At 38.7% G+C, this 24,003-nt stretch overlaps 1 protein-coding gene across 2 annotated transcripts in view; it reads right to left on the bottom strand.

The window, feature by feature from the left end:
* LOC128016721 (cadherin-8-like) overlaps positions 1–24,003 on the bottom strand; it is an 88,085-nt gene that overhangs the window by 3,376 nt on the left and 60,706 nt on the right. Inside the window, exons 6-10 of one of the 2 annotated variants that reach the window (XM_052601432.1) lie at positions 22,076–22,263; positions 13,922–14,169; positions 6,555–6,691; positions 4,764–4,885; positions 4,070–4,181 (exon numbers count right to left, since the gene is read on the bottom strand). In XM_052601432.1, the coding sequence (XP_052457392.1) occupies positions 4,070–4,181; positions 4,764–4,885; positions 6,555–6,691; positions 13,922–14,169; positions 22,076–22,263 (807 nt within the window). The other variant, XM_052601433.1, reaches the window with a different exon arrangement.

The following is a 24,003-nucleotide window of genomic DNA, read 5'->3' as shown; positions in this document are numbered from 1 at the left end:
TTATTTGCACATTATCTTTGAAAATGAGTTGTCAGGAAGGATAATCACGCAATTAAGTGTGAATGATTTTTTTTTTTTTTTTTTTTTTTTATAAAAACAGCAGCCATGATTGTATGGTATGTTAAAGGAGGGGTGAAATGCTATTTCATGCATACTGAGTTTTTTACACTGTTAAAGAGTTGGATTCCCATGCTAAACATGGACAAAGTTTCTAAAATTAAGTTGTACGTTTGAAGGAGTATTTCTGTTCCAAAAATACTCCTTCCCGTTTGTCACAAGTTTCGGAAAGTTTTTTTCGAGGACGGCTCTGTGTGACGTTAGATGGAGCGGAATTTCCTTAAATGGGTCCTTAGGGTACTTCTGTCGGAAGAGCGCGCGCTCCCGTATAGCAGAGCACTGAGAGCACAACAGACTTCACTGATCAGAGCGTGAGCGTCGCGAAATGTCACAAAAGGAGTGTGTTTTTGGTTGCCAGGGCAAGACAACCCTGCACAGATTACCAAAAGAGAAACAGCATTAAGGGACCAGTGGATGGAGTTTATTTTTACAGAGCATCAACGGAGTTGTGCAAGTGTTTGTGTTTGTTCCCTGCATTTCAAAGATGCTTGTTTTACAAACAAGGTCCAGTTTGATGCCGGATTTGCACATCGTTTATTTCTTAAGGATAATGCAGTCCCAACGAAAAAGGGTCACGATCGTGTGTTGGAACCGCATGCGGTGAGTAAAACTGCTTCAAATATCTCTGTGTTATTAACTTAGCTATCGGCATGTAAGCACATCAAGTAAACAACATGCGATGTTGTCATCAAACTGCACTTTCAACATGTACAGGTAAAAAAAAAAAGACGACAAAGTGGAACTCATTTTCCAAAACCGCTAAGCAAATATATACAGTTTCAGTACATACCACATAGAGACGTTGTTGCTGATGCTGCTCTTGTTAAATTTCAGCCTCTGGATCTGATTCTGGATCATAAATATACGCTGAATCTGACTGTTAGCCATGGTTTGTTTTGGTTGGTTTTGTCCTCACGGTGTCACAGCTTCCAAACGCTCTCAACGCAAAAGCCTACTGGCGCTCGTGATTCTTTAGCTCCGCCCACACGTCACGCCTCCAGCCGGTCGTGTTTTTGCGGGAAAAATCCTTACAGACTATCTTTCTCTTATGAATATAATAAAACTAAAGACTTTTTGGAGTTATGAAGGATGCAGTACTACTCTATAGGTACTCAAGATTAACAGGATATTGAGTGAAAACGAGCATTTCACCCCCCTTTAGTTTGTTGACTTCAGCTCAGCATTAAACACTGTCATTCCCTGCAAACTGACCACAAAACTTGGAGACCTGGACATTAATACCTCCCTCTGTAACTGGATTATGGACTTTCTGACCAACAGACCTCATCATGTTAGGTCAGGCAACACCTGCTCCACCACCATCACACTCAACAACGGCATACCACAGGGCTGTATGCTGAGCCCATTCCTCTATTCCCTCTACACCCACGACTACAAGCCTGTGCATGGATCCAACTCCATCATTAAGTTTGCAGATGACACCAAGGTGATTGGCCTCATCAAAGCCAAATAAGCTCATTGTGGACTTCAGGAAAATTTTTCAGTGTTTCCTAAATACACTTAAAATGAGAATGAAAGAACCAACTGTTCTCAGCAATTCCTTTTTTCATAACTGATATTATGGTTTATTTTTTATAAACAGTGAGGAAGTATAGTCTTAGGTATAAAAATTGTCTATAATAATAATAACAATTATAATTATAATAGAGAATAAAAATAAAGAAATTAATAATGATAAAAACATCATCATAATTACAAAGAAATAGCAAGTAACACATTGTTTTAAACAAATTAACTTTGTGAAATTAAATATTAACCATGGAGACTGACATATTATTTTCTTACAGTACATGCTCAAATAATATGTTGTATTTAATAATAATAATAATAATAATAATAATAATAATGTTATTATTTTATTATTTGTTTTCCATTCAAAAATAGCTTTTACAGAGACTATAGGGGGATCCACAATTTCTTTCCTTTTCACACTCTTACCTACTTCCATGTAAAAACTAATTTTGACTGTTCCTTGGAAGGCAGAGCTCTTATGATGTAACGTCTGATCCGTCTGGTTCAAAGATACCATGTTTCGTCTTTTGGTGATTAGACAAAACAACAGCTCCTTCAACGGTCAGCCATAAGACCACATGCCAAATGGAACTACATAAATACAGTTCTCCCTCAAGTCTTTAAAAGCATAGTGCAATATTAGGATTTTCAGTGAAGCGAGAACAGCAGGAGTGCAATTAAAAAAGGTTGGATAGGTTATAAAAAAAGAAAGAAAAATCAGTGTATTTAGCAAACAAATTTAGAACCATCTGCTGCACAGCCTCAGCTTTGAGTAAGTCACCCTACATCAAGCTGCATCACTAAACTTCGGCTTGGATTCTGTTCATTTGCTTTCTTTCAAAATGCACTGGGGAGTACAAAATAGCTGATGTCCAGACAATTGTGCATCTGCTAACTTTTGGGTACACTAATTCTGGCAGATTTCCCTATTCAAATGCATGCCTCTCGGACTGCGCTTGACACACTATGTTTGTGCATACAGATGTCTCTTTATCTCTCTCTCTCTCTGTCTCGTGTTCTCTCGTTCTCTCAATGTTCATTTAATTCTCATTTGCCTGCTGTGTTCCATTGTCACATGTTAGTCTTACCTAAATCGTTTTTTTCTTTGATATTCAATAACAAAACAATGGTACCAGGATCTCAAGGCAGCACATATATAACAGGATCCAAGTAGGAACAAAATAATAATAATAATAATAATAAAATACTAAAAATGCTGGGTCATATAATGCGATTTAAATGTTTCCTTTCTCTTTGGAGTGAAATAAGCTCTTGGTGCATAGAGAAGATCTGTAAAGTTGCAAAGACTAAAGTCTCAAATCCAAAGAGATATTCAAAGTTAAGACTAGTCCACACCCTTCCAAAATTACTTGGTTTAACATGCCCCATATTTACATCACTGTGTGGGAAGATCTGCATAATGCCATTGCCGCAATGTCGTGGATTCACCGTTTGTTTCATTGTGAAAGCAAAACTACAGTGTTTGGCCTTTCAAAATAGGAAGATATCTGCTGTGTCATGCCTAGAGTTGAACCATGCTGGTCGCTGAAAAAATTCATCAACTTTGCACTGTGGATCGCCAGATCGGCTTTCACTCTAGCCAGAGCGTTCCTCACTCTAGCCCATGGCTGTTTTTTTTTTTTTTTATATTTAAAGAATTTGCCACTGATGATTCAAACACAATTTTGAGCAGTGTAGAGTAGTGATTGTTGTTTGTCCTATCACAAATGCAGACATGCTTTTATGTTTACTCAGTGCAATATGCAAGGTTATGTGTAAAAAGACAGTATAAGTCATTATAATCAGTAATTATGTCCCCACTGGATGCAACAAATTTATAGTTTGTTAAGTGTGCTATTGTTTTTGTCCTGTCACGACTATGTTCTGATCTGGACATGCCATTCCAGTATGGTGAGGGGCATAACATTTCCATCACACTTGAGGCATTCAGCCAATCACAACGCACTGGACAGTCCAATCCAATCCAATCAGAGCACACCTTGCTTTTCAGACCGATGAGCTTTGTCAAAAATTACATGTTTCAGAAAGGCGGGGCATAGAGATGAAACAATAATGTACATTATGTAGAAAATAATGTGTTTTATTAACTTTAAACCGCATAAACCTTTCATGACACCAAATATACAAAATAATTTTGTTTTTAAGAACATCATATGAATTAAGTACCAAAAATAATACCAAGCGCACAAAAAAGATACCAACTGTACGGCTCAAAAGATATACACTCATATACATGGACACACAGTTTCCAATAATCTTTTGTATTTTGGGAATCTCTTTCCAAAAAATCTTAATCATTTCACAATCCTAAAATGTGTGCATCACAGTACCGGTGGCTGCTTTGCAATTAAAACATAATTGGGAGGTGTTGGGAAAACGTTTGTGTAGATGAATTTACCTAAATTGTTTTTGATGGTGAAATTGGGATTGTTGAGTATCTCCAGGCGGTAGTGGAAGGTGTGTCCCTGGGAAGGATTGTCTTTGTCCACAGCGCTGATGGTTTGAATCACCTGTGGACACAGACACAAAGAGAGGGGCCAGTCATCCATTACTCTATTTTTGACATCATACGGGGCCAGACACTGACAGCAGCCAACACGGGATGAAAAATCTGTCCCATTCACTCATAAAAGTAGAGACCCTAATCTAAGGGGCACAGGCTTTGGCAGCCCACTTTTCTGTGCCATGTCCATCTGAATATCTGCCACCCCCTTTCAAGACATGTTCTTTTTCTTTACGATTTACGGCTCGCTGAAAAACCAGGGCCCAGCCATTCTTTTCCCAACATGGATGGAGAATGTTCTTACGGTGTCTGCGTTATAGGGCAGAGGATGAGGAGGTACATACTGATACTGTTAGTCACAGACACTGAATGTCGGCTAGAGAGATGCAGACTCTGACCGGGCCTGAATGGATCTGATTGTTTTCATTTTCTGCAACGGAAGAGAGAGAGTGAGTAGCTAGAAAAGGCCACCCAGGTGTCTCTTACTTCTCTCTCTTAAATCAATAGGCTATAATTTACCATGGCTGATCGTTACAAAGGAGCTGTGAGATGGAGATGCTGCTGGCGGGCTTGATTGATGCCCTCGTACCTGTCCAGGTTTGCCGTTTTCACAAAGGAAGGCTTCGTACTCAGTGGCGAACTCAGGGGCGTTGTCATTTATGTCCAACACTTTGATTGCCACTGTGGCTCTTGAAATCTGGCTGTGGTTTCCTGATATGAGAAGAGACAAGCTTTAAAACACTGAAAACAGAAGTAGATAAGCCAAATATAGAAGAGAGCTATTGCAAATCCCAGGTAAATACAATGACCCAGTTATTTTCGGTCTTCTATTTGTTTCTCTGTTCCTTTCCCTTTTTTCCCCCTCCCATCCTTTGGGTTGATTGAGAAACAGATGAGATTCAGCTTCAGTCTGAGCTTCAGACATGATCAAATATGCAAAACAGGATTACGATAAAAAATATTAATAAAAACATTCAAAGTGCTTTTGAAATCCCCTGTACAGGTGCATGTTTTATACATGAAGGTTAAAAATGAATATTAATAAAACGGTGGAAGAAAATAAAGGGCAATTTAATTAGATTAACTTTTCATTGGAATTATTCATTGGCAGTAATTCACAGTCCCTTTTGAGGACCCATGTAAATGATTGTATTTAATTAGGGTTGCAACCACTGACTTTTAAAGCAATTATCTCTTCGTTTGGCTTTAGCAAATGACAAGGTACCTTAACAAATTACGGGTAATTCAGGGCATACTGCAAACAGCATTTGAAATGCATTTGACCTGTCAATTTATTTCTCTCCCTGATCAAAAAAAAAAAAAAAAAAAAGGCTCATATATATATATATATATATATATATATATATATATATATATATATATATATATATATATATATATATATATATATATATATATGACCAGCCTTGACCAGATGTTTCAATATAATCTACTAGTACAGACTAATATTTATAGCCATGTCGTACAGATATTTACTTCAATACTGCTTCACCAGAGGCATCACCAAGATAGATAGATAAATAAATAAATAAATAAATAAATAAATAAATAAATAAATAAATAAATAAAATACGATTCCAGATTTGTTGGTCATCATGTTAAAACACTATGCAAAAAAAATATAGCATGGTAAACTTCACATGCAATGTTGCTATGTGAGGAGCCCTTAAATAATTCTGTTTATTCTGGTCTTTGAGCTCAAAGACATCTTATTTTAATTGTATATGACAACATCAGTATTTTTCCCTCCTCCAGGGAAAGATTTTTGGCTCCAGTATCTGAATAATGTAGCTGTACATGCCAATCAAAATGAATCTCAAGGTTTATGGATGGCTTGTGCAGTGTTTATTTCTGGTCCACGGCTTGTGTTTAATAAGTTCTTTATCCAGTCAACAGATGTTCTTTTATCTGCTATGTACAGCAAACAGCTCTGCTGTGAGTAGAAGTTATATGTCCATTAATTGACTGCTGAGCTGATATTTCAGTTAAATCTCTGTCTGAGAGAAAATTTTACCACCTTAAAATCTGTTGATGGTAAATTAGCTCCTGAGGTTCCTGTAAGGTAAAGCTTATATTACACAAGCTGTTATGGTTCAGGTTTTGACCTTTTTATCTTAGAGCCTTTTAACATGTTGAATCAATACACACATTTGTTTCTCCATTGTAAACTATGTTACGTAATTAACAAAGATGTTAACTTCGATGTGACATTTTTATTGGTCTAAAGTGCCTCTACACAGTTTTTAATGATCTCTTTTCATGTTACTGTAATGGTCTCTATGATATTGTTATAAAATCATTTTGAAACATAAAACATTTAATGTTTCAGTCAGGAGGAAGAAAGGAAAATTGTACTTACGAACTTCAGTGGCTGTCACGGTGATATTGTGCCACATATCCGTCTCTCTATCCAGAGGTTTAGCTAATGTGATCTTCCCGTCATCAACATTAATGTTAAACTGCCTCTCTAAATCTGTGTGCCTATCAATAAAATACCTGTAGATGAAAAAACAGAGATAGAGAGAGAGAAAGAGAGAGAGAGAGAGAGAGAGAGAGAGAGAGAGAGAGAGAGAGAGAGAGAGAGAGAGAGAGAGAGAGAGAGAGAGAGAGAATAAAATTATTTAGTATATGAGGTATATATATATAATCTATTGAATTATTGAATTGACTAATCCTTGAATTATTAGGGTTAAGTCTACTTGGGCATTCTCTAAAACACGAGTGTGATGTATAACATTTTAGAAGGCCCCAGTGGATGAAGATTGGTTTATAAATTAAATTATGAATGGAAGAAAGAAAGAAAGAAAAGTTAATTGGATAGTGAACGTGAGAAAGAAAGAAAGAAAGTTAATTGGATAGTGAATACGAGAAAAATGTTGAGACATGGTAGAGATCCTGAGACTGAGGGTGGAAGTCCAGGAGGAGTGCTCTACTGCTGTGCAGGCAGCCAGACAGCATTCCCACCTGGGAACAGTCTCCGGGAGGCAGGGTGGATTTCAGTCAGGCTCTGACAGCTCCATGTACCACCAAGAGACAGACCCTGAAATGTTCTGCTATGTGTCAATCAAACTGACAAAGTTACAACGGGAAATGATGTGAAAAAAAAAAGACTTAATTTAAAAGAATTAATTATCCCATGGGATTTTTTTTAAGGGTGTAAAAAAAAAAAAAAACACACACATATATATATATATATATATATATACACTTACCTAAAGGATTATTAGGAACACCATACTAATACTGTGTCTGACCCCCTTTTGCCTTCAGAGCTGCCTTAATTCTACGTGGCATTGATTCAACAAAGTGCTGAAAGCATTTTTTAGAAATGTTGGCCCATATTGATAGGATAGCATCCTGCAGATGATGGAGATTTGTGGGATACACATCCAGGGAACGAAGCTCCCGTTCCACCACATCCCAAAGATGCTCTATTGGTTTGAGATCTGGTGACTGTGGGGGCCATTTCAGTACAGTTAACTTATTGTCATGTTCAATAAACCAATTTGAAATGATTCGAGCTTTGTGACATGGTGCATTATTCTGCAGGAAGTAGCCATCAGAGGATACATGGTACATGTGGTCATAAAGGGATGGACATTGTCAGAAACAATGCTCAGGTAGGCCGTGGAATTTAAATGATGCCCAATTGGCACTAAGGGGCCTAAAGTGTGCCAAGAAAACATCCCCCACACCATTACACCACCACCACCACCAGCCTGCACATTGGTAACAAGGCATGATGGATCCATGTTCTCATTTTGTTTACACCAAATTCTGACTCTACCATCGGAATGTCTCAACAGAAATCGAGACTCATCAGACCAGGAAACATTTTTCCAGTCTTCAGCTGTCCAATTTTGGTGAGCTTGTGCAAATTGTAGCCTCTTTTTCATATTTGTAGTGGAGATGAGTGGTACCCGGTGAGGTCTTCTGCTGTTGTAGCCAATCCGCCTCAAGGTTGTGCATGTTGTGGCTTCACAAATGCTTTGCTGCATGCCTCGGTTGTAACGAGTGGATATTTCAGTCAAAGTTGCTCTTCTATCAACTTGAATCAGTCAGCCCATTCTCCTCTGACCTCTGGCATCAACAAGGTATTTTCGCCCACAGGACTGCCACATACTGGATGTTTTTCCCTTTTCACACCATTCATTGTAAACCCTAGAAACGGTTGTGCATGAAAATCCCAGTAACTGAGCAGATTGTGAAATACTCAGACCGGCCCGTCTGGCACCAACAACCATGTCACGCTCAAAATTGCTTAAATCACCTTTCTTTCCCATTCTGACATTCAGTTTGGAGTTCAGGAGATTGTCTTGACCAGGACCTTGCCCCTAAATGCATTGAAGCAACTACCATGTGATTGGTTGATTAGATAATTGCATTAATGAGAAATCGAACAGGTGTTCCTAATAATCCGAAAAGAGGTGTGACCTTAGCATCCTGGCTAAATTTGCCCAGTGGCCACTGAACATCATGGCCTCCTAACAATCCCCATATCTGCTGATTGGCTTCATCACTCTGTCTCCTCTCCACCAGTAAGCTGGCGAGTGGTGGGCGTTCTGGGGCAATATGGCTGCCATCGCATCATCCAGGTGGATGCTGCACACTGGTGGTGGATGAGGAGATACCCCCTGACAATGTAAAGCACTTTGAGTACCTAGAAAAGCTCTATATAAATGTAAGGAATTGTTGCTAAGTACTTCATTCGGACAACTTTAAAGGTAATTTTCTCAATATTTTTATTTGTTTTGCACCCTCAGATTCCAGATTTTCAAAAAGTTTTATCTCGACCAAATATTGTCCTATTCTAATAAAATATACATCAATTAAAAAGTGTATTTATTCAGCTTTCAGATGATGTATACATCTACCTTTTGAAAAATGAATACTTACGATTGATTTTGTGGTCCAGGGTCACAAATTACGTAAATGAGAATTATGAATTATTATTATTTATTTTTTAGGTAAAAGAGTAATTAAGAGGAATTTCACAGAACCACAATTTATTATACTGTTCCAAATGTTTTCCAGTAGGCTGCACCCTGTAAATGTGCAGTAACCAAATCAAATGACTCTGCCAACTATATGTAAGTAAAGTGTACATCAGTATAACACTACTGCCTTCAAGAGCAGACACCATGTATTAGCATATGCTAGATATCAGGTGCCACAACAAGATTTGGAGCCAGAAGGGATTTCTGTCAGAGAAGGTTAAAAGATCCCCACTGATTACACCCACACTTCTTTTGACAGACTTTTGACAGACTCCTAACATGGCTAATGTGAACTTGGACAAAGCTTGGCACCATTTGATGCACGTCAGTTTCACAATAACAAGATACATTCTGAAATCTTATAGGGGACAGAGAGAGGGATAGAGAGAGAGAGAGAGAGAGAGAGAGCGAGAGAGAGAGAGAAAGAGAGAGAGAGAGAGAGAGCACAAATCAAACAGAATTACTGGCAAATTTAAAACACCACAACTGAGTAAAGTGCAAGCTATTTGGCCCTAAAGAGAGAGAACAGTATGGCAGAGTAGCTGTACACAGTGTCAGATAAGAAACTGAGAAGCACATTTACCAGATACAGACTCAGCAGACACAAGGTGATGATAGAGACAAACAGACACAGTAAAACATGGCTGCCACCGGAGCAAAGATTGTGTTCACACTGTGAACTGAATCAGATGGAAACAGAACTGCACTTCATAACAGAATGCTCCAAATACACAAACATGGACAGTATTCTATGATAAAATACAGCAGATCCATCAGACATTTGAAAGCCTGTGCTGCAGAAATGAGGAAAGGGAAAAAGATGTCCATATCTTAGTTTGTTTCCAAATCATTTTTAAAATCATAGGTAAACATGCAAGAAGATCATTCAACAGTCACTGTGTCAAATGAATTGACCTCACACCCAGCTTAGTGGCCAGCATCTCAGCAGACATCCACTCATTTGTTTTTACAAAAAAAAAAATATATATATATATATATTTGCAATTCAAGCTTTCCTTAAAGCAATCTGCGTTGCCACTGGTTTGTTAAATGTCCAAATCCACAACGGGATTGAACAACAGTGCTTTGTATCAAATTAAAAGACCTTGCACATCTTTGAATTTTTTTTATTTTTTTTATTTACTTAAAATTCCCCAGGCTTTCAGCATTGAACAGTGCTGTCAGTCCACACAAATGAAAACTTTCCATGTCCATAAGGAATAGGTGCCGGTCCAGCCCCATACTGCCCGCTTTTCTTAGAAGGGAACAACCTAATTCAGCCCAGTTTACATCTTTTCCATAAAGTAGCCTTTTTGCTGTCTGTAGCCTAAACAAATTTATTCTGACATTAATATCCACCAGTCCATGGCATTCTTCTTGTCTGGGCAGATATAACACCAATGCTTTTAGTCAATGGTAAAAAAAAATCACTACATGCTTTTGAACGGTTTCCACCAGAATCTTGGGAGGTTCTAAAACAGTAATTTTGTGCTGAAGGATGAGGCTACCAGATTACAGAATGAAACTCTTCCCCTGTATAATAGCTGGGGGAGCAGCCAATGCCAGCGAGACAACCGAGCACTCACCTTGTCCACCACTATACCTTGAGTATGACATAAGGCAAATCCTGGTACTGCAGCACTTAATTTACCAACGGTAATTGCCAATCCATATATATATATATATATATATATATATATATATATATATATATATATATATATATATATATATATATATATATATATTTTTTTTTTTTTTTTTCATCAATTAAACGCAGAAGATTTTAATATAACTTAGAATAAAAGTCCACTACCAATCTGCACATCTCTGTGGGATCACTCGATCACTTTCAAGACACTCCAAAGCCCGTTTTAAACACAAAGTTGAATAACAAATGTATTGTTGACAAAATTCCCTTATATATGCTTTACCTATTTCCCACCAAATAATTTTTATATTGTATTTTATATTATATATATATATATATATATATATATTTTTTTTTTTTTACTTTTCCATGTTTCCCAACAATGCTTAAATGTTTCACAAAAACGTATATCTTGCAAAAGATTTTCATTAAAATGTCAATAAGAACTGGCCTCATCGGCAGTTCTTGGCCAAAGAAAGTTGCCATGGATTCCCGATAGTGGTGTCGCGATATACCGGTATTAGCAATAATCGCAATATTTACGCATTATTGTGCCTTAACGCTGACACCAGCAGTTTACAGCGGTTTTCTGTGTTCTTATATTTAAGTAAAGGGTGATTATTTTTATAAGTACTGCGTTTTTCACATTCCCTCTAACGAACATGCTCAACTCTTCCCACTACGCTCACATTTGTGCACAGAGAGAGAGAGAAAGAAAAAGAAAGAGAGAGATGGGGAGGCTGAAGGTAGAATTCTGAGAGGTCAGACTGATATGGAACAATGTTTCCGTGAATTACTGTTTCCATGCTGAGCTGCGATTAAAACTGACATTTTAATTTTACCACAGTCCTTTAAATGCCATATTATTATTTTTATTCTTGACCATTTCACCTTGATTACTTCTCCTATTGATGTGAAAACCACATCCATGTGCCCAATTAGCTGTATTCAAGCAGAAATGTAGTCATTTGAGGTCTGGTCTGGTTATCTTATTTCTCTATGAAATTCAGCATGGGCTATTTGTCAGATAAAGTCAGTCATCTTTTTTTTCTGGTTTCTTATTTACAAAGTGGCTTTTACTATTAAAATGACTTCAACCCTTCTGCTCCGCTTGGGAAGACATGCAGCGTTACCACTTTATGGCTATAAATTCAGCAAAAAAAAAGTCAAACGACCAAAAATCACTTGATCACATTAGAAAAGGTAATTCATCTCTTAATGCTTAAAATGACCTTGTCATGTTTAACCTAATGCAATTAACTTAATGCCCTCACTATAGAAGTAATGCAACATATCAATACGAAAACTTTGCTGCATGTCAGACCAACGGGTGCACAATGGGAATGATATCAAGCAAAATGCATTCTAAGCCAGGAAGGATATTAGAAAGAAGAAGAAGAAGAAGAAGAAGAAGAAGAAGAAGAAGAAGAAGAAGAAGAAGAAGAAGAAGAAGAAGAAGAAGAAGAAGAAGAAGAAGAAGAAGAAGAAGAAGAAGAAAAACTATAACTATAACATTCCACTTTTGGAACAGCAAATGCCACAGATTTTATTGCTAATAATACAGTCTTAATCTTCAATCACTAAGCACAGATGTCACGTTTAAATCATTCTGAAATCATAATACCTACTATTTTGAAGCAAAAGCCAAAGAAAATAACTATGACTTACAAAGTGACATACTGTAAACAAGTACACTACAATGTAGAACAAACATCTCTTGTGTAAAAGAGAGACATCAACATTTGATGACATGGACATTGGATTTCTGATTTCATATGAACTTGAGTAGGACTTGTAGAGGAGTGCATCTGTACAATATGTAAAATAAGAATGATTAAAATCAAACATGAACAAAAAAGTCAATTTAAGACTTTTTAATGATAACCATCCTTTTAGGGCTGAAGGATTTGGGGCTGGGGGTGGGGTTGTGGGGTAGGTGGGTATTGGGGTGAAAGCCTCTTTGAATCACCATCCATTGTAAAACATTGCTACTAAAATCTGTTTTGTATCTTTAACTTAAACTGACAACCACCATAATAATGCAGGTCGTAAAAGAGACAGTAATTTGAAGAATCAGTTCATTACAAGTAGCTTTTCCACAAGCTGAATTACAGTATCTAATATATTCTAATATATAGAGGGTGCACAGCTTCATTCATGCAAACACTAAACACCATCATGCTAACACACATGGTTCTTTTAACATTAAACAACAGAAGATGTAACATAAACCCAACTGTATAACTGAAAACAAACATGACATAATTATTAAGAAAAATAATTATTTAAACAACACGCAGGGAATTCTGGGAATACCAGTTTACATTTTTTTCTCTTTTTTTTTTTTTTAGCGTAGCATTTTTACAATATTTTACTGTTAAAATTAAACTCATTTGTTACAGTGCAGTGCCGCACTTTGAAGCAAGCAGTGCATACATTTAATTAAAACACAACCTAAGCAATGTAATAATCCCACTAAGCCATTTTGATATTTTGATGTACTGTGCAGCCCTTGAATAAATATTTCACACACATGAGAACTTTAACTTATCAGAGAGTCCATTGCAGCACTGAAACCCAATCTCTGATTTCTCCCCTGCTCCCAGGTGTAATTACACAACGTGTTGCATGCTGTCCCTGAAACATCGCAAGTCACTGGAGAATTAATGGAATGCTAGGTTGGACTGAGAGAAATTGGCTGTATAACCTATACTGAAGGTGCCCTTGTAATTTTTTCAAGTAGGAAGTGAAATACATCAGTGGGAGAAAGGGAAGAAATCTTATCGTGTCATTGTCCTTTCTCTTTCTTTCTCTCTCTCTTTCCCAGTTCAACCAATTCTGTGGAAGTGAGAGCTCAATTTAGTCTGAATGCAAATGCACCTCAGGCAAATTAGCAGCATTTAATGGGTGGTGGGATGCAGTAGTGAAAGAACGCTTGGTTATTAGATTGATGTAGAAGCTTGAGTTTGATTTTTGTTCAATGAACTTTTTTTTTTTGGCCTAATTTCGCCAAGGAGTACAAAAGAGCACTAGACCTTTTCTGACAAGGTCACGTGGGCTAGAAATTATTGCCTTTACCTGACTTGGCTGTGTGTGGCGTCCTGGTCTCTTGCCGCTACCGCTCCTATTATTGTGTTGATTGCAGCGTTTTCATGCACGTTGAAGAGATAAGTAGACTGTGTGAAGACAGGGGGTTCATCTGCATCCTCAATGATGATTTTGACCATGGTTTGGTCCATGTAGGGCCCACCCGTAATCGAATCGGCACGTATGTTGGTCGCAACCACTGTTAGGTTGTAGGATTTTTTTGACTCAAAGTCCAGAGGCTGGAAAACAGAGAGAAAAATGTAGATGCTTATTATTAATGGGCACAGAAACAAAGACAAACGCTTTCCTGGTTTTAGCGGACTCAGTTTGCTGGGCTTGCAGGTCTGATTGTAATTGCACCAGGTTCCTTCCACCTTGCAGTGGCTAAGATTTAAGCTGCTGTGAGCAGGGCGAACAAAAACAATATTTAGTAGCAATAACCACACTTTCACCTGGAGCGTGTGATATTATTAATTTGTAGCAGAGTCAGCATGTGTTTGGGATTTAAATGAGGCTGCAAATAAGGTTAATCTAATGGAAACAGAAGGACGACATTGCAAATTGTTAAGAAATCATGAAAAAAATACAATTTGTATGTTTGTGTTGTATGAAAACAAAATTAATCCTTGCCCACAATGCCATGACGATAACATTGTTAATGTTTGCTCCAAGGCAATTATCCAATGGTAAGATATTATTGAAATAGGAGATAAAATACAATTTGGGAATTATTTGTACTCCAGGATAAATATTTGTGATTTAAAGTATATGAGGAAAGGCCCAATGTTCACCCCACCTGTGTACATATATGCTGCAGTAAAGATAACTTGACATAGAGCGCCGTATTATTGGCAGTACCTCTTCATGATTTTCATCCAGCAAAAAATGTCATGCTTTTTACTCTTCCTGTTCCCGGCTGATACCATTGCACTCCATATCACATCTCTCTCTACCTCGTTTGAACTTGAAAAAGGTCTCAAATCCCCCCTGTGCGATTTTATTGACAGAAATAGTTGAAGTGGTAGAATGAAAAAATTGCTTATGTTATCAAAAAAACAAATAATAATAATAATAATAATAATAAAAAAAAAAAAAAAAAAAAAAAAAAGCCTCTGTCCCACAGGGTAGGTCAGGCGGACACTGGAGCCAGGCTGAGAGCATCCCCGGCCCCAGCTGGGGGAGGAGAGCAGCTGGAGATCCTCTATCAGCACACTTTGAAGTCAGTGCGGCTGACAGAAGGGCACCCGGATGAGAACATTCCATGTACCTCTGTCTTCTGCAGTCCACAAAGCCTTTGGGAGGATTTTATTTCATTTTATTTTCACCCCTCCCTTGCTACTACCATCGTGTCGAGACAGGAAAACACAAGAGAAGAAAAAAAAAAGAAAAAAAAAAGCTCCTTCAATGTATTCAGACCCTTGGCTAGTCTTGACTCATCTGTCATTTCACCGTATATGGAGATATATTGCACTGCATATTAATACACACACACACACACACACACACGCACACAAACACACACACTACACAACTAACAAAAAATGTTTTTAGTCAGTTATTTCTATCTATCTTTTTAACACATAGTGTGGTCACACCAACTGTTGATTTAGTTTAGTTAAGAGAAGTTAATTCATAAAATCTATTCATGTCATTATTTTTTTGACATCATTTTTACACAAGTGCCTAAAACTTGCAGTTGTACCTGTACTGTAGCTTTGCAGGTTTCTTTAAGCATTTTGGAGACATTGCCACAGTTCTTCTGGATTTAAGCTGACAGACTGGGTGATGGTGAGATCAGATCTCTGTGTGGAGCACTGGCTGCTGCCAGACAACTTGTGCAAACAAAAATCTCACTTGAATATTTTAATTAATCAGTAGTGCAATAAAAAATAAATAAATAAAAATATATATAAAAAAACACCCCGATTTGTTGCCAGGGTAACTCCTTTTATACAGTCTATGGTGAAGGAACGACTCAAACCTGGAGACTTGTCAGATAAGAGGTGAGGTGAGCTAATGTATGTAGCACCTGAAACTCTGTAAAATGAGAAAAAATTGATACAGTTTGCAAAAAAAAAAAAACACTGCAGCTTTCAGTAAGGTTTTACAAGCAGAAGTTTCCCTATGACGTAAAATTCAGAACACGTTGCAGTCTAACACCTTGCTTGCAGTGTTGAGTACTCGAGACTCGGACTCTGTCTTGTTATTTTAATGGTCTTGGTCTTGTCGTGGACTTATGTGCATTTTGACTTGGCGTTGACTGGGACTTGAATATATTAGAAATCAGACTTATTCCCGAGTCCACTCGAGTCCCAATCAAAATTTTTCATGATTATTACTGTATGTTAATATTTCTTTCAATTGATGATTCACACGTTCAATGATTGGTGATTTTCTTGTGACGCAAGATGTTAGTGTAACGTTAGTGCAGAGGCAGCAGGACTAAGGTCAAGATGTCTCATGAATTTAACACATTAACTTTTTAAAACATCTGATACCTCATCTATTATTCAGTTTGCATATAAGAGCCACAAAGAGTTTGTGTGCAGTAAGACTCTAAAAAAAAAAAAAAACATTCTGTGATATGTGGCCTTTCTACCCTTAACTGATATTATTTTTTAAACCTATATCAGGTCAATATAATACAGTGTTCATGCAATGTTATATTTCATATACTGTTTGTGTATGGTGACAATTTTATTGTTTCCACCAAACATTTTACATACTCTTGAAGATTTCTTTAGGTCTTGTCTCAGACCCAATCTCTCTGGTCTCGGTCTTGACACGGACTCAATCCTCTCTGAGCTCGATCTTGACTTGGACTCAAATGAGCTGGTCTTGACTACAACTCTGCTTCCTTGCTTTGGAAATGGTCAGTGCTGTTCGAGACTATTGGATTTTGGTGACAGTTCATAGAGTTTTATGTCTTAAATGTAAAAAATAAAATAAAGTAAATAAAGTAGTACATCTGAAAAGCTAGGGGAAAAAAAGAAATAAAGAAAGGGAGAAAGTCTCTCTTTAATCACACAACATGCTAGGAGTGTTACCATTTAACTGTAGTTGAGATGTTTGATTCAAATGCAGCTTTGCATATTGGCAAGACTGAAACAAGCTCCTCTCATCTGAGACAGTGCAAATCTGTTCCATCTAAAAATATCATGCCAACACCTCATTCTTGTGATAGTCATGCTTGCCATTTGACTCTCTACAGTAAAATTGGCAATTCTGCATGCCTCTGGGTCTCTATTTTGGCACTCGCTGTGTGAAAAGGCCTGAATAGGACTATGGCTGTCTCTTGACCTCCATCGTTTCCAGATGATGCAAATTCAGGCTGAACGCATACTGAACTGCATGGCTGTTAGTGGTTTTACCACACATATATGTGCCTGTTAGAAAAAACCTAGCCAAAAAAACTCTCAGCATGGTTGAGTGTGTATGTTTACAGGAACATTTATGGCGCTTTTCCACTGCATGGTACGTCTCTGTATGGTCCACTTTCGGGGGGGGGGGGTTTCCACTGGGTACAGTACCTAGCACCTTGTACTTTTTTGAGTACCACCTCGGTTGAGGTTCCAAGTGAACCGTATGTAATGATATCAAATCTCCATAATCCTCGGGAAGAAGGAGGCGGGAACCGGCACACAATCAAAATGAAACTTTAATGACAAAAACAAACACAAAACACCGCACCAGCCACTCACGGACGACTGGTGCGCACAAAACAAAAAGCAAAACATAAAATAATGTCCCAGGACTGGTCCTCTCTCGTCCTTCACTATTGTCGTTTTATATTCTTCCATCTCCTACGTGGGACTCGAGACCGGCGGTGGGGCGCAGGTGTTGCTGATTTCCCAATCATTCCGCCGGCCTCCCTCATTGTTCCCACGTCCCTCGGCCCCGCCCCACTCGCCACATACCCCCATCGCCCCTCGCAGGCCGGGGGGTACTCACGAGACTGCGCTCTACCCCCCCCCCCTCCCTCCGGGGGGGACCGCTCACGGGGACCTGTGGGGACCTGCGGGAACCGGGGGGTAGGACAGACGAGGTGAGAGAAAAGGAGATGGAAGGAGGAGCGACAGAGACGAGAGAGGGGAGAGAGAAAAAAATAATAATAAATACGGTCCCAGACACACTGCTGTTCGGCCCTCCACCAACTGGGTGATCTCCTCCGCGGTGCCTGGCGGTGGCACTGGACGGCCCTCGGCAGACGGCACGACACTCCTCCGCCGCCCGGTGGACGGCGACAGCTCCTCCGGTTTTGGGCAGCCGGCAGGAGTCCCCCGTTCCCTGCTCCTCCGGATTCCTTCACAGAGGCAGCAGGTTCCTACCCCCTGGTGAACGGCGCCGACTCCTCCGCTCCCTCACGGATGGCAGCCGCCCCTCCATATCGTGGGCGGCCGGCAGCGAGCTCGCCTGTCCCCGGCAACTCGCTCCAGCCCACCGCCTTAAGCGTCCATGGCGGCACACTTCCTCGCCAGCTCGATGGCACCGCGGATTCACCACAGCGGCGAGGGATCTTCAGCAGTGCGTCCCTCCTTCTCCCGGGTTTCGGCACCACTGTAATGATATAAAATCTCCATAATCATCGGGAAGAAGGAGGCGGGAACCGGCACACAATCAAAATGAAACTTTAACGACAAAAATAAACACAAAACACGGACGACTGGTGCGCACAAAATAAAAAGCAAAACATAAAATAATGGCCCAGACCTTATCCTCTCTCGTCCTTCACTATCGTCACTCCAGTTTTATATCCTTCCATCTCCTACGTGGGACTCGAGACCGGCAGTGGGCCGCAGGTGTCGCTGATTTTCCAGTCATTCCGCCGGCCTCCCTCCATGTTCCCATGTCCCTCGGCCCCACCCCACTCGCCACACCGTACCAATACCAAGGGTACTTCTCAATTCTTATTTGTGCATCCTTGTTTCCTTTCCTTGCTTCGTTTCCTCACATCTTAGCTCTACCACTTCAGTATGCAAGCGGAGGATGCAAGGAAAAGATGAAAGGATTGACAAATTGAATCAAGTGAAATGAAATATCCTTGCTCCCTTTAGCATCATCAGCTTTGCAAAAGGGATCTGCCCTTACTGTATGTTCTTAAAGTTTGTTATTTAAGACATTCTTAATAAATATTAATAAAGCAAGATGCCCTGTTTTAAGTATATGACATGCATGGTTTATTTAAAGTTAAAATATAAATTAAAATTATTACAACAAATGTGAAGGGGGAGGGGAGTGTATACGTGCTTCAGGTTTTTCAATGAAAAACCCTTCCGCAAAGGAAACACAGGTGTATCCTCACACATGGCTCCTCAGGAAGCCTCCTCACTCCTCGATCCTCACCTTCTCAAAGTGCAATTAGAGAACTGAGATGTCCTTCAAGATGGCTGCGCTTGATCGGTTTTCAGGTCATAGGATGGAGGACAGAGGATCGAGGAAACGAGGAGGGATATTGAGAAGCACCCCAAAATATGATGGGTAAACCCTGCTGATCACTGATTGGCCAGAGAGAATTGTCACTACCCGCATCACTGTATTTTTGACACAAACACAACAGAACCACTCAATTTAAATCAGCACAAACAGATGGTTTCAGGTGTCGCTCGTGGCAGTAGAGTCGGCGCAGCTATAACGACATGTGAATAATCCCGCCCACTCTAAAGTGATACTACACTGGAGCGGGCCAGGCCGTGCATTTGACGTACTGAGATGTGCCGAGTCGTACCACAGAGGAAAAGCACCACTAGAAGCATCAAAGATCAGCAGCAGGGGAAGTACAGCATCCCTCTCCACCATCACCACAGCCTAAGGGGAGCAGAGGGAGATGAAAGCATGCATCCTTATACAAGAAAGCAGTATCTTGACTGTCTGAGCATGTGGCATATCACTCAGATCAATATGTTTAACCTTCCTACAAAGGCTCTTTGGTCATGACCATTCAATATTTAGCAGAAGTTGCATCAAATTTTAATTGTTGGTGAGGGCTGCATCGGCCAACTTGCTGCATTTGGTATTTGAAAAAAATAATAATAATAAAACAAATAAGAAAAGGAGAAAAAATAAGGGTTGTGTGCTTTACAAGCTTGTTCTGCTCTCCTGGACTCCAGCACGGTGCTGGAGGTATAGAGGTTGGCAGGGAGTGGGCAGCTGATTGCCTGTTTTTCTCATGTTATGTCATCCATCATGCTAATAGTAATGCAGACAACATATTCCAGGCCAAGTGCTATGGGATGAGAAGATGAGACAAAACAGGCATGCCATTACACAATCAGCTGTGAGAGACTTGGGCAAACCAAATGACTTTTTTATGTATTCATTTTTGTAATTTTTATTTTATTTCTCGCTTTGTCTCCAGATTTTCTTTCCTTTCTTTCATGTTATGAATCTGATAATCAAGAGGCCATTGCTAAAAGGGGTGTAACGGTACACATATTCATGCCAAAACTTTTCTGATAGACCTTCGTGTTTGGTATATATATGAAAGTGAAAGTGATGTGACATTCAGCCAAGTATGGTGACCCATACTCAGAATTCATGCTCTGCATTTAACCCATCCAAAGTGCACACACACACCGTGAACACACACCCGGAGCAGTGGGCAGCCATTTATGCTGTGGTGCCCGTGGAGCAATTGAGGGTTCGGTACCTTCCTCAAGGGCACTTAAGCCGTGATATTGCCGGCCTGAGACTCAAACCCAGAACCCTAGGGTTAGGAGTCAAACTCTCTAACCACTAGGCCACAACTTCCCCATGACTTCAGAATCAACACACTAACATAAATTTTGTGTATCGTTAAACCCATAATTATCAAAGCTTTTAGTAAAATGTAAAAGTGCCATTAAATGCTGCCTTTCTGGGTGCTGCACATAATAAAATAAAACCAATTTATATGTGAAATGTGAAATTGATAATGGAGAATTCTGGTTGAGGATGATGCATCAAACTTGTTGAGGATACAGATTATTTAAGGTATAATTGACTTAATTCCAGTATAATTCTTCATATTAACAAAGATCATGCCAGTCCTTAAGACTAACTGACATACTCATTATGTTGTTCACATCATCATTTGCACAGCTTTGTCATCATGTACACTTTTTACGAAATATATGTTAAATATGGGGGGGGGGGGACTGATTGTGTACATTTTCCCATATCTGTGTCACATAGCTCAGAATTATTGTTGCACAGTCACACTGTAGATGTTTCTGTTAGATAAAAAGAGCTTCATTGTCCTCTCATCCGATGTGAATGGCTCTTCATTAGCATATAGTGGTCATTCCATTTGCATATATACACTTCTACGCAAGGGCTGAGAATTGAGCACAAAAAGTCAAGGGGTTCAGAGTTACAGTAGTTCTTAAAACTCAGAACACCTGGATTGCAGTTTTAGTTCCAATTTTACGTGTACAGGGACTTAAGAATTTAAGTGAGAATTTTCAGCTGTGTAAAAAAAAAAGTGTTTAAGAAAACTGTATTTTCTTTTCTATTTCATCAGATGATAGGCCACAGTTTGTTCTGTTGTATTTGTTGCCTTTTGGTTTCAGAACAATATTTGCTAAAAAGAAAGTTACTGCTATATATTTTTTCTTTTTTCAAACCAGACCTACACAAACCTTCCTATTGTGCAGAAGCTACAATAACTATGACTCTAACAACTATATAATTATGCAAAAGATGCACCCAACTTATCACCACATGACACATAACTCTTAGAAAAACAACAAACACAACAACACCAGTGGAAATAATGTAGCCAACTCAAAAATAAAATAAATAAATAATAATAATAATAATAATAATAATAATAATAATAATAATAATAATAAAAAGGTTAAAACACTTAACCCTAGGACAGTAATTTGCATAATTTCTTCATTTGCATGATTAATTCTTTCTTTTTGGAGGATATGGCACAGTGTTTGAGATTACATTGAAAATGGCACACCATGTCAAACAGGTTTCCAATCCCTGCAATACATACTGAGAGGTTTTGCCTCTGCAGTATTAACAGTCATTTCTCATTGGTAATGAACCACTTTTCATGTTTTCCACAATATGCAGCCTAGTGACAATCCTGTAAAAGACAGTTTACAATTGTTAGAGAGTCCCTATGGCACATTAAGCCTACTTTTCTTGTCTTACCTTCTTGAGTCTGAGGATTCCCTCCTGAGTCTGAGCATCAGTGACAATCTCAAAGACATCCCTCTCGTCTCCACCTATGATGCTGTAAGCTGATTTAGCATTTTCCCCGATGTCTCTGTCATTCGCTTTTACTCTTCCTCCAGGCTTCCCAATGCCAAGATCCTCAGGAATAGTGAACTCAAAAGAGCCTTTAGAGTAAGGTATAAGAACAGGGAAGATCTGGTCTATCAGGTGACAAATAGCACTCAAGAAACAACAAAATAACTTAAAAACTAAACAAAAAATAAGTATTATTATTTTATGTTTGTGGTCAATAGTCTTTTGTGTTGTAGTTGTTGTTTTTGAAAATGGCTTATGTTCACCAAGGCTTTGGACATAAAATGTAGAAAAAACAGTAATGTAAAAATTATTACAATGTATTATTATTATTATTATTATTATTAGTATTATTATTATTATTATTATTATTATTTATAATGAATAATAATTATATTTTAATATATGTTAAAATGTAATTTCATGCCATGTAATGGCAAAGCTGAATTTTCAGCAGGCATTTCTTCAGTCTTCAGTGTCACATGAACCTTCAGAAATCATTCTAATATGCTGATTTGGAGCTCAATAAACATTTAATATAATTATCAGTGTGGAAAACAAATGTGCTGCTTAATATTTTTTGTGGTAATCATTACTTTGTTTTGATGATGATGATGATGAATGAACTTAGAAATTTGAGTACAACTTTGCGATAAGGTTCCATCAAATTCAACATCAACTTTGCACTGTGGATCACTGAATCAGCTTTCACCATGGACGAGGGTCATCACATGAGGTTTCTGCAAGACTAAGGTACGCTCCTTCGTAGAATCCGCCTGCCGCGCCGTTCTCAAGCTGGCCCACTTCTGCTCATTCAAGCTGCCCGCGGCTCACTCTAGACTGCGGCTCACTCTAGGCCTACGGCCTCTGCTCACTCAAGGCCACAGTTTGTGGCGCTGTTTCGTTGAGAAAGCGGAACTACTTTTTTTTGCCTTCCAAAATAAAACACGACTAGAAATCATATTTATATCATGTTTATAATGGGTTTTATGTTCATGTCTTAAGTGTAATATTTCCATCTCAAGCTTGAGGCATTCACAACGCCAATCACAACGCGCTGGATACAATAACAATAATATACAGTTTGTGGAAAGAAATGTTTTTTTTTTTTTTTTTTTTTGTTTTTTTACTTTAAACCGCAGCAACACATTACACCAAATACACAAAATAATGTTATTTTTAGCAGCAGCTTATGACCCTTTTAAGGTTAAAAAAACACATAATTTTCAACATTATGTACACTATTTTTGCTCTTCTATGTCCTGTCTTTCTGAAACACCTAGATTCTGAAAAGCGAGGTGTACGCTGATTGGCCAGTTATCCACGGCATTATGATTGGCCGAAATACCTCAAGCATGTGATGGAAATGTTACACCTCTTAACATACCGTGATGGCGTCTCCCAGCACGACCAGACAAAACTAATAAAACCCATTACAAATGAGGCATCCGTTGCATCCAGTGGGGACATTACTGGATATAATGACTTATACTGTGTTTTTACGCATTGCGTATTGCACCACGCAAACATAAAACCATGTCTACATTTGTAATAAGCTCTACTCTACACTATTTAAAACCCACGTTTGAATCATCAGTGGCAAATTCTTTAAATATAAATCATGTATTTACAGGCTATGAGTGAGAAGTGCCAGACTGTCCTTGAAAAGATGTAACTGCCTCAATTTATAGAACAGCCTTTGAACACAGACCCATTGTAGGCTACTCTGCAGGTTCAGGAAACAGTCCTCCATAAAATGATTCACACATCGTCACACACTGTGGGCTAGAGTGAGCGGAGGTGGGCTTGAGAACGGCGTGGCTGGCAGTTTC

The sequence above is a fragment of the Carassius gibelio genome, chromosome A7, assembly GCF_023724105.1.
Source record: "Carassius gibelio isolate Cgi1373 ecotype wild population from Czech Republic chromosome A7, carGib1.2-hapl.c, whole genome shotgun sequence".
NCBI lineage: Eukaryota > Metazoa > Chordata > Actinopteri > Cypriniformes > Cyprinidae > Carassius > Carassius gibelio.
This window is presented reverse-complemented; position numbering and strand designations above follow the sequence as displayed.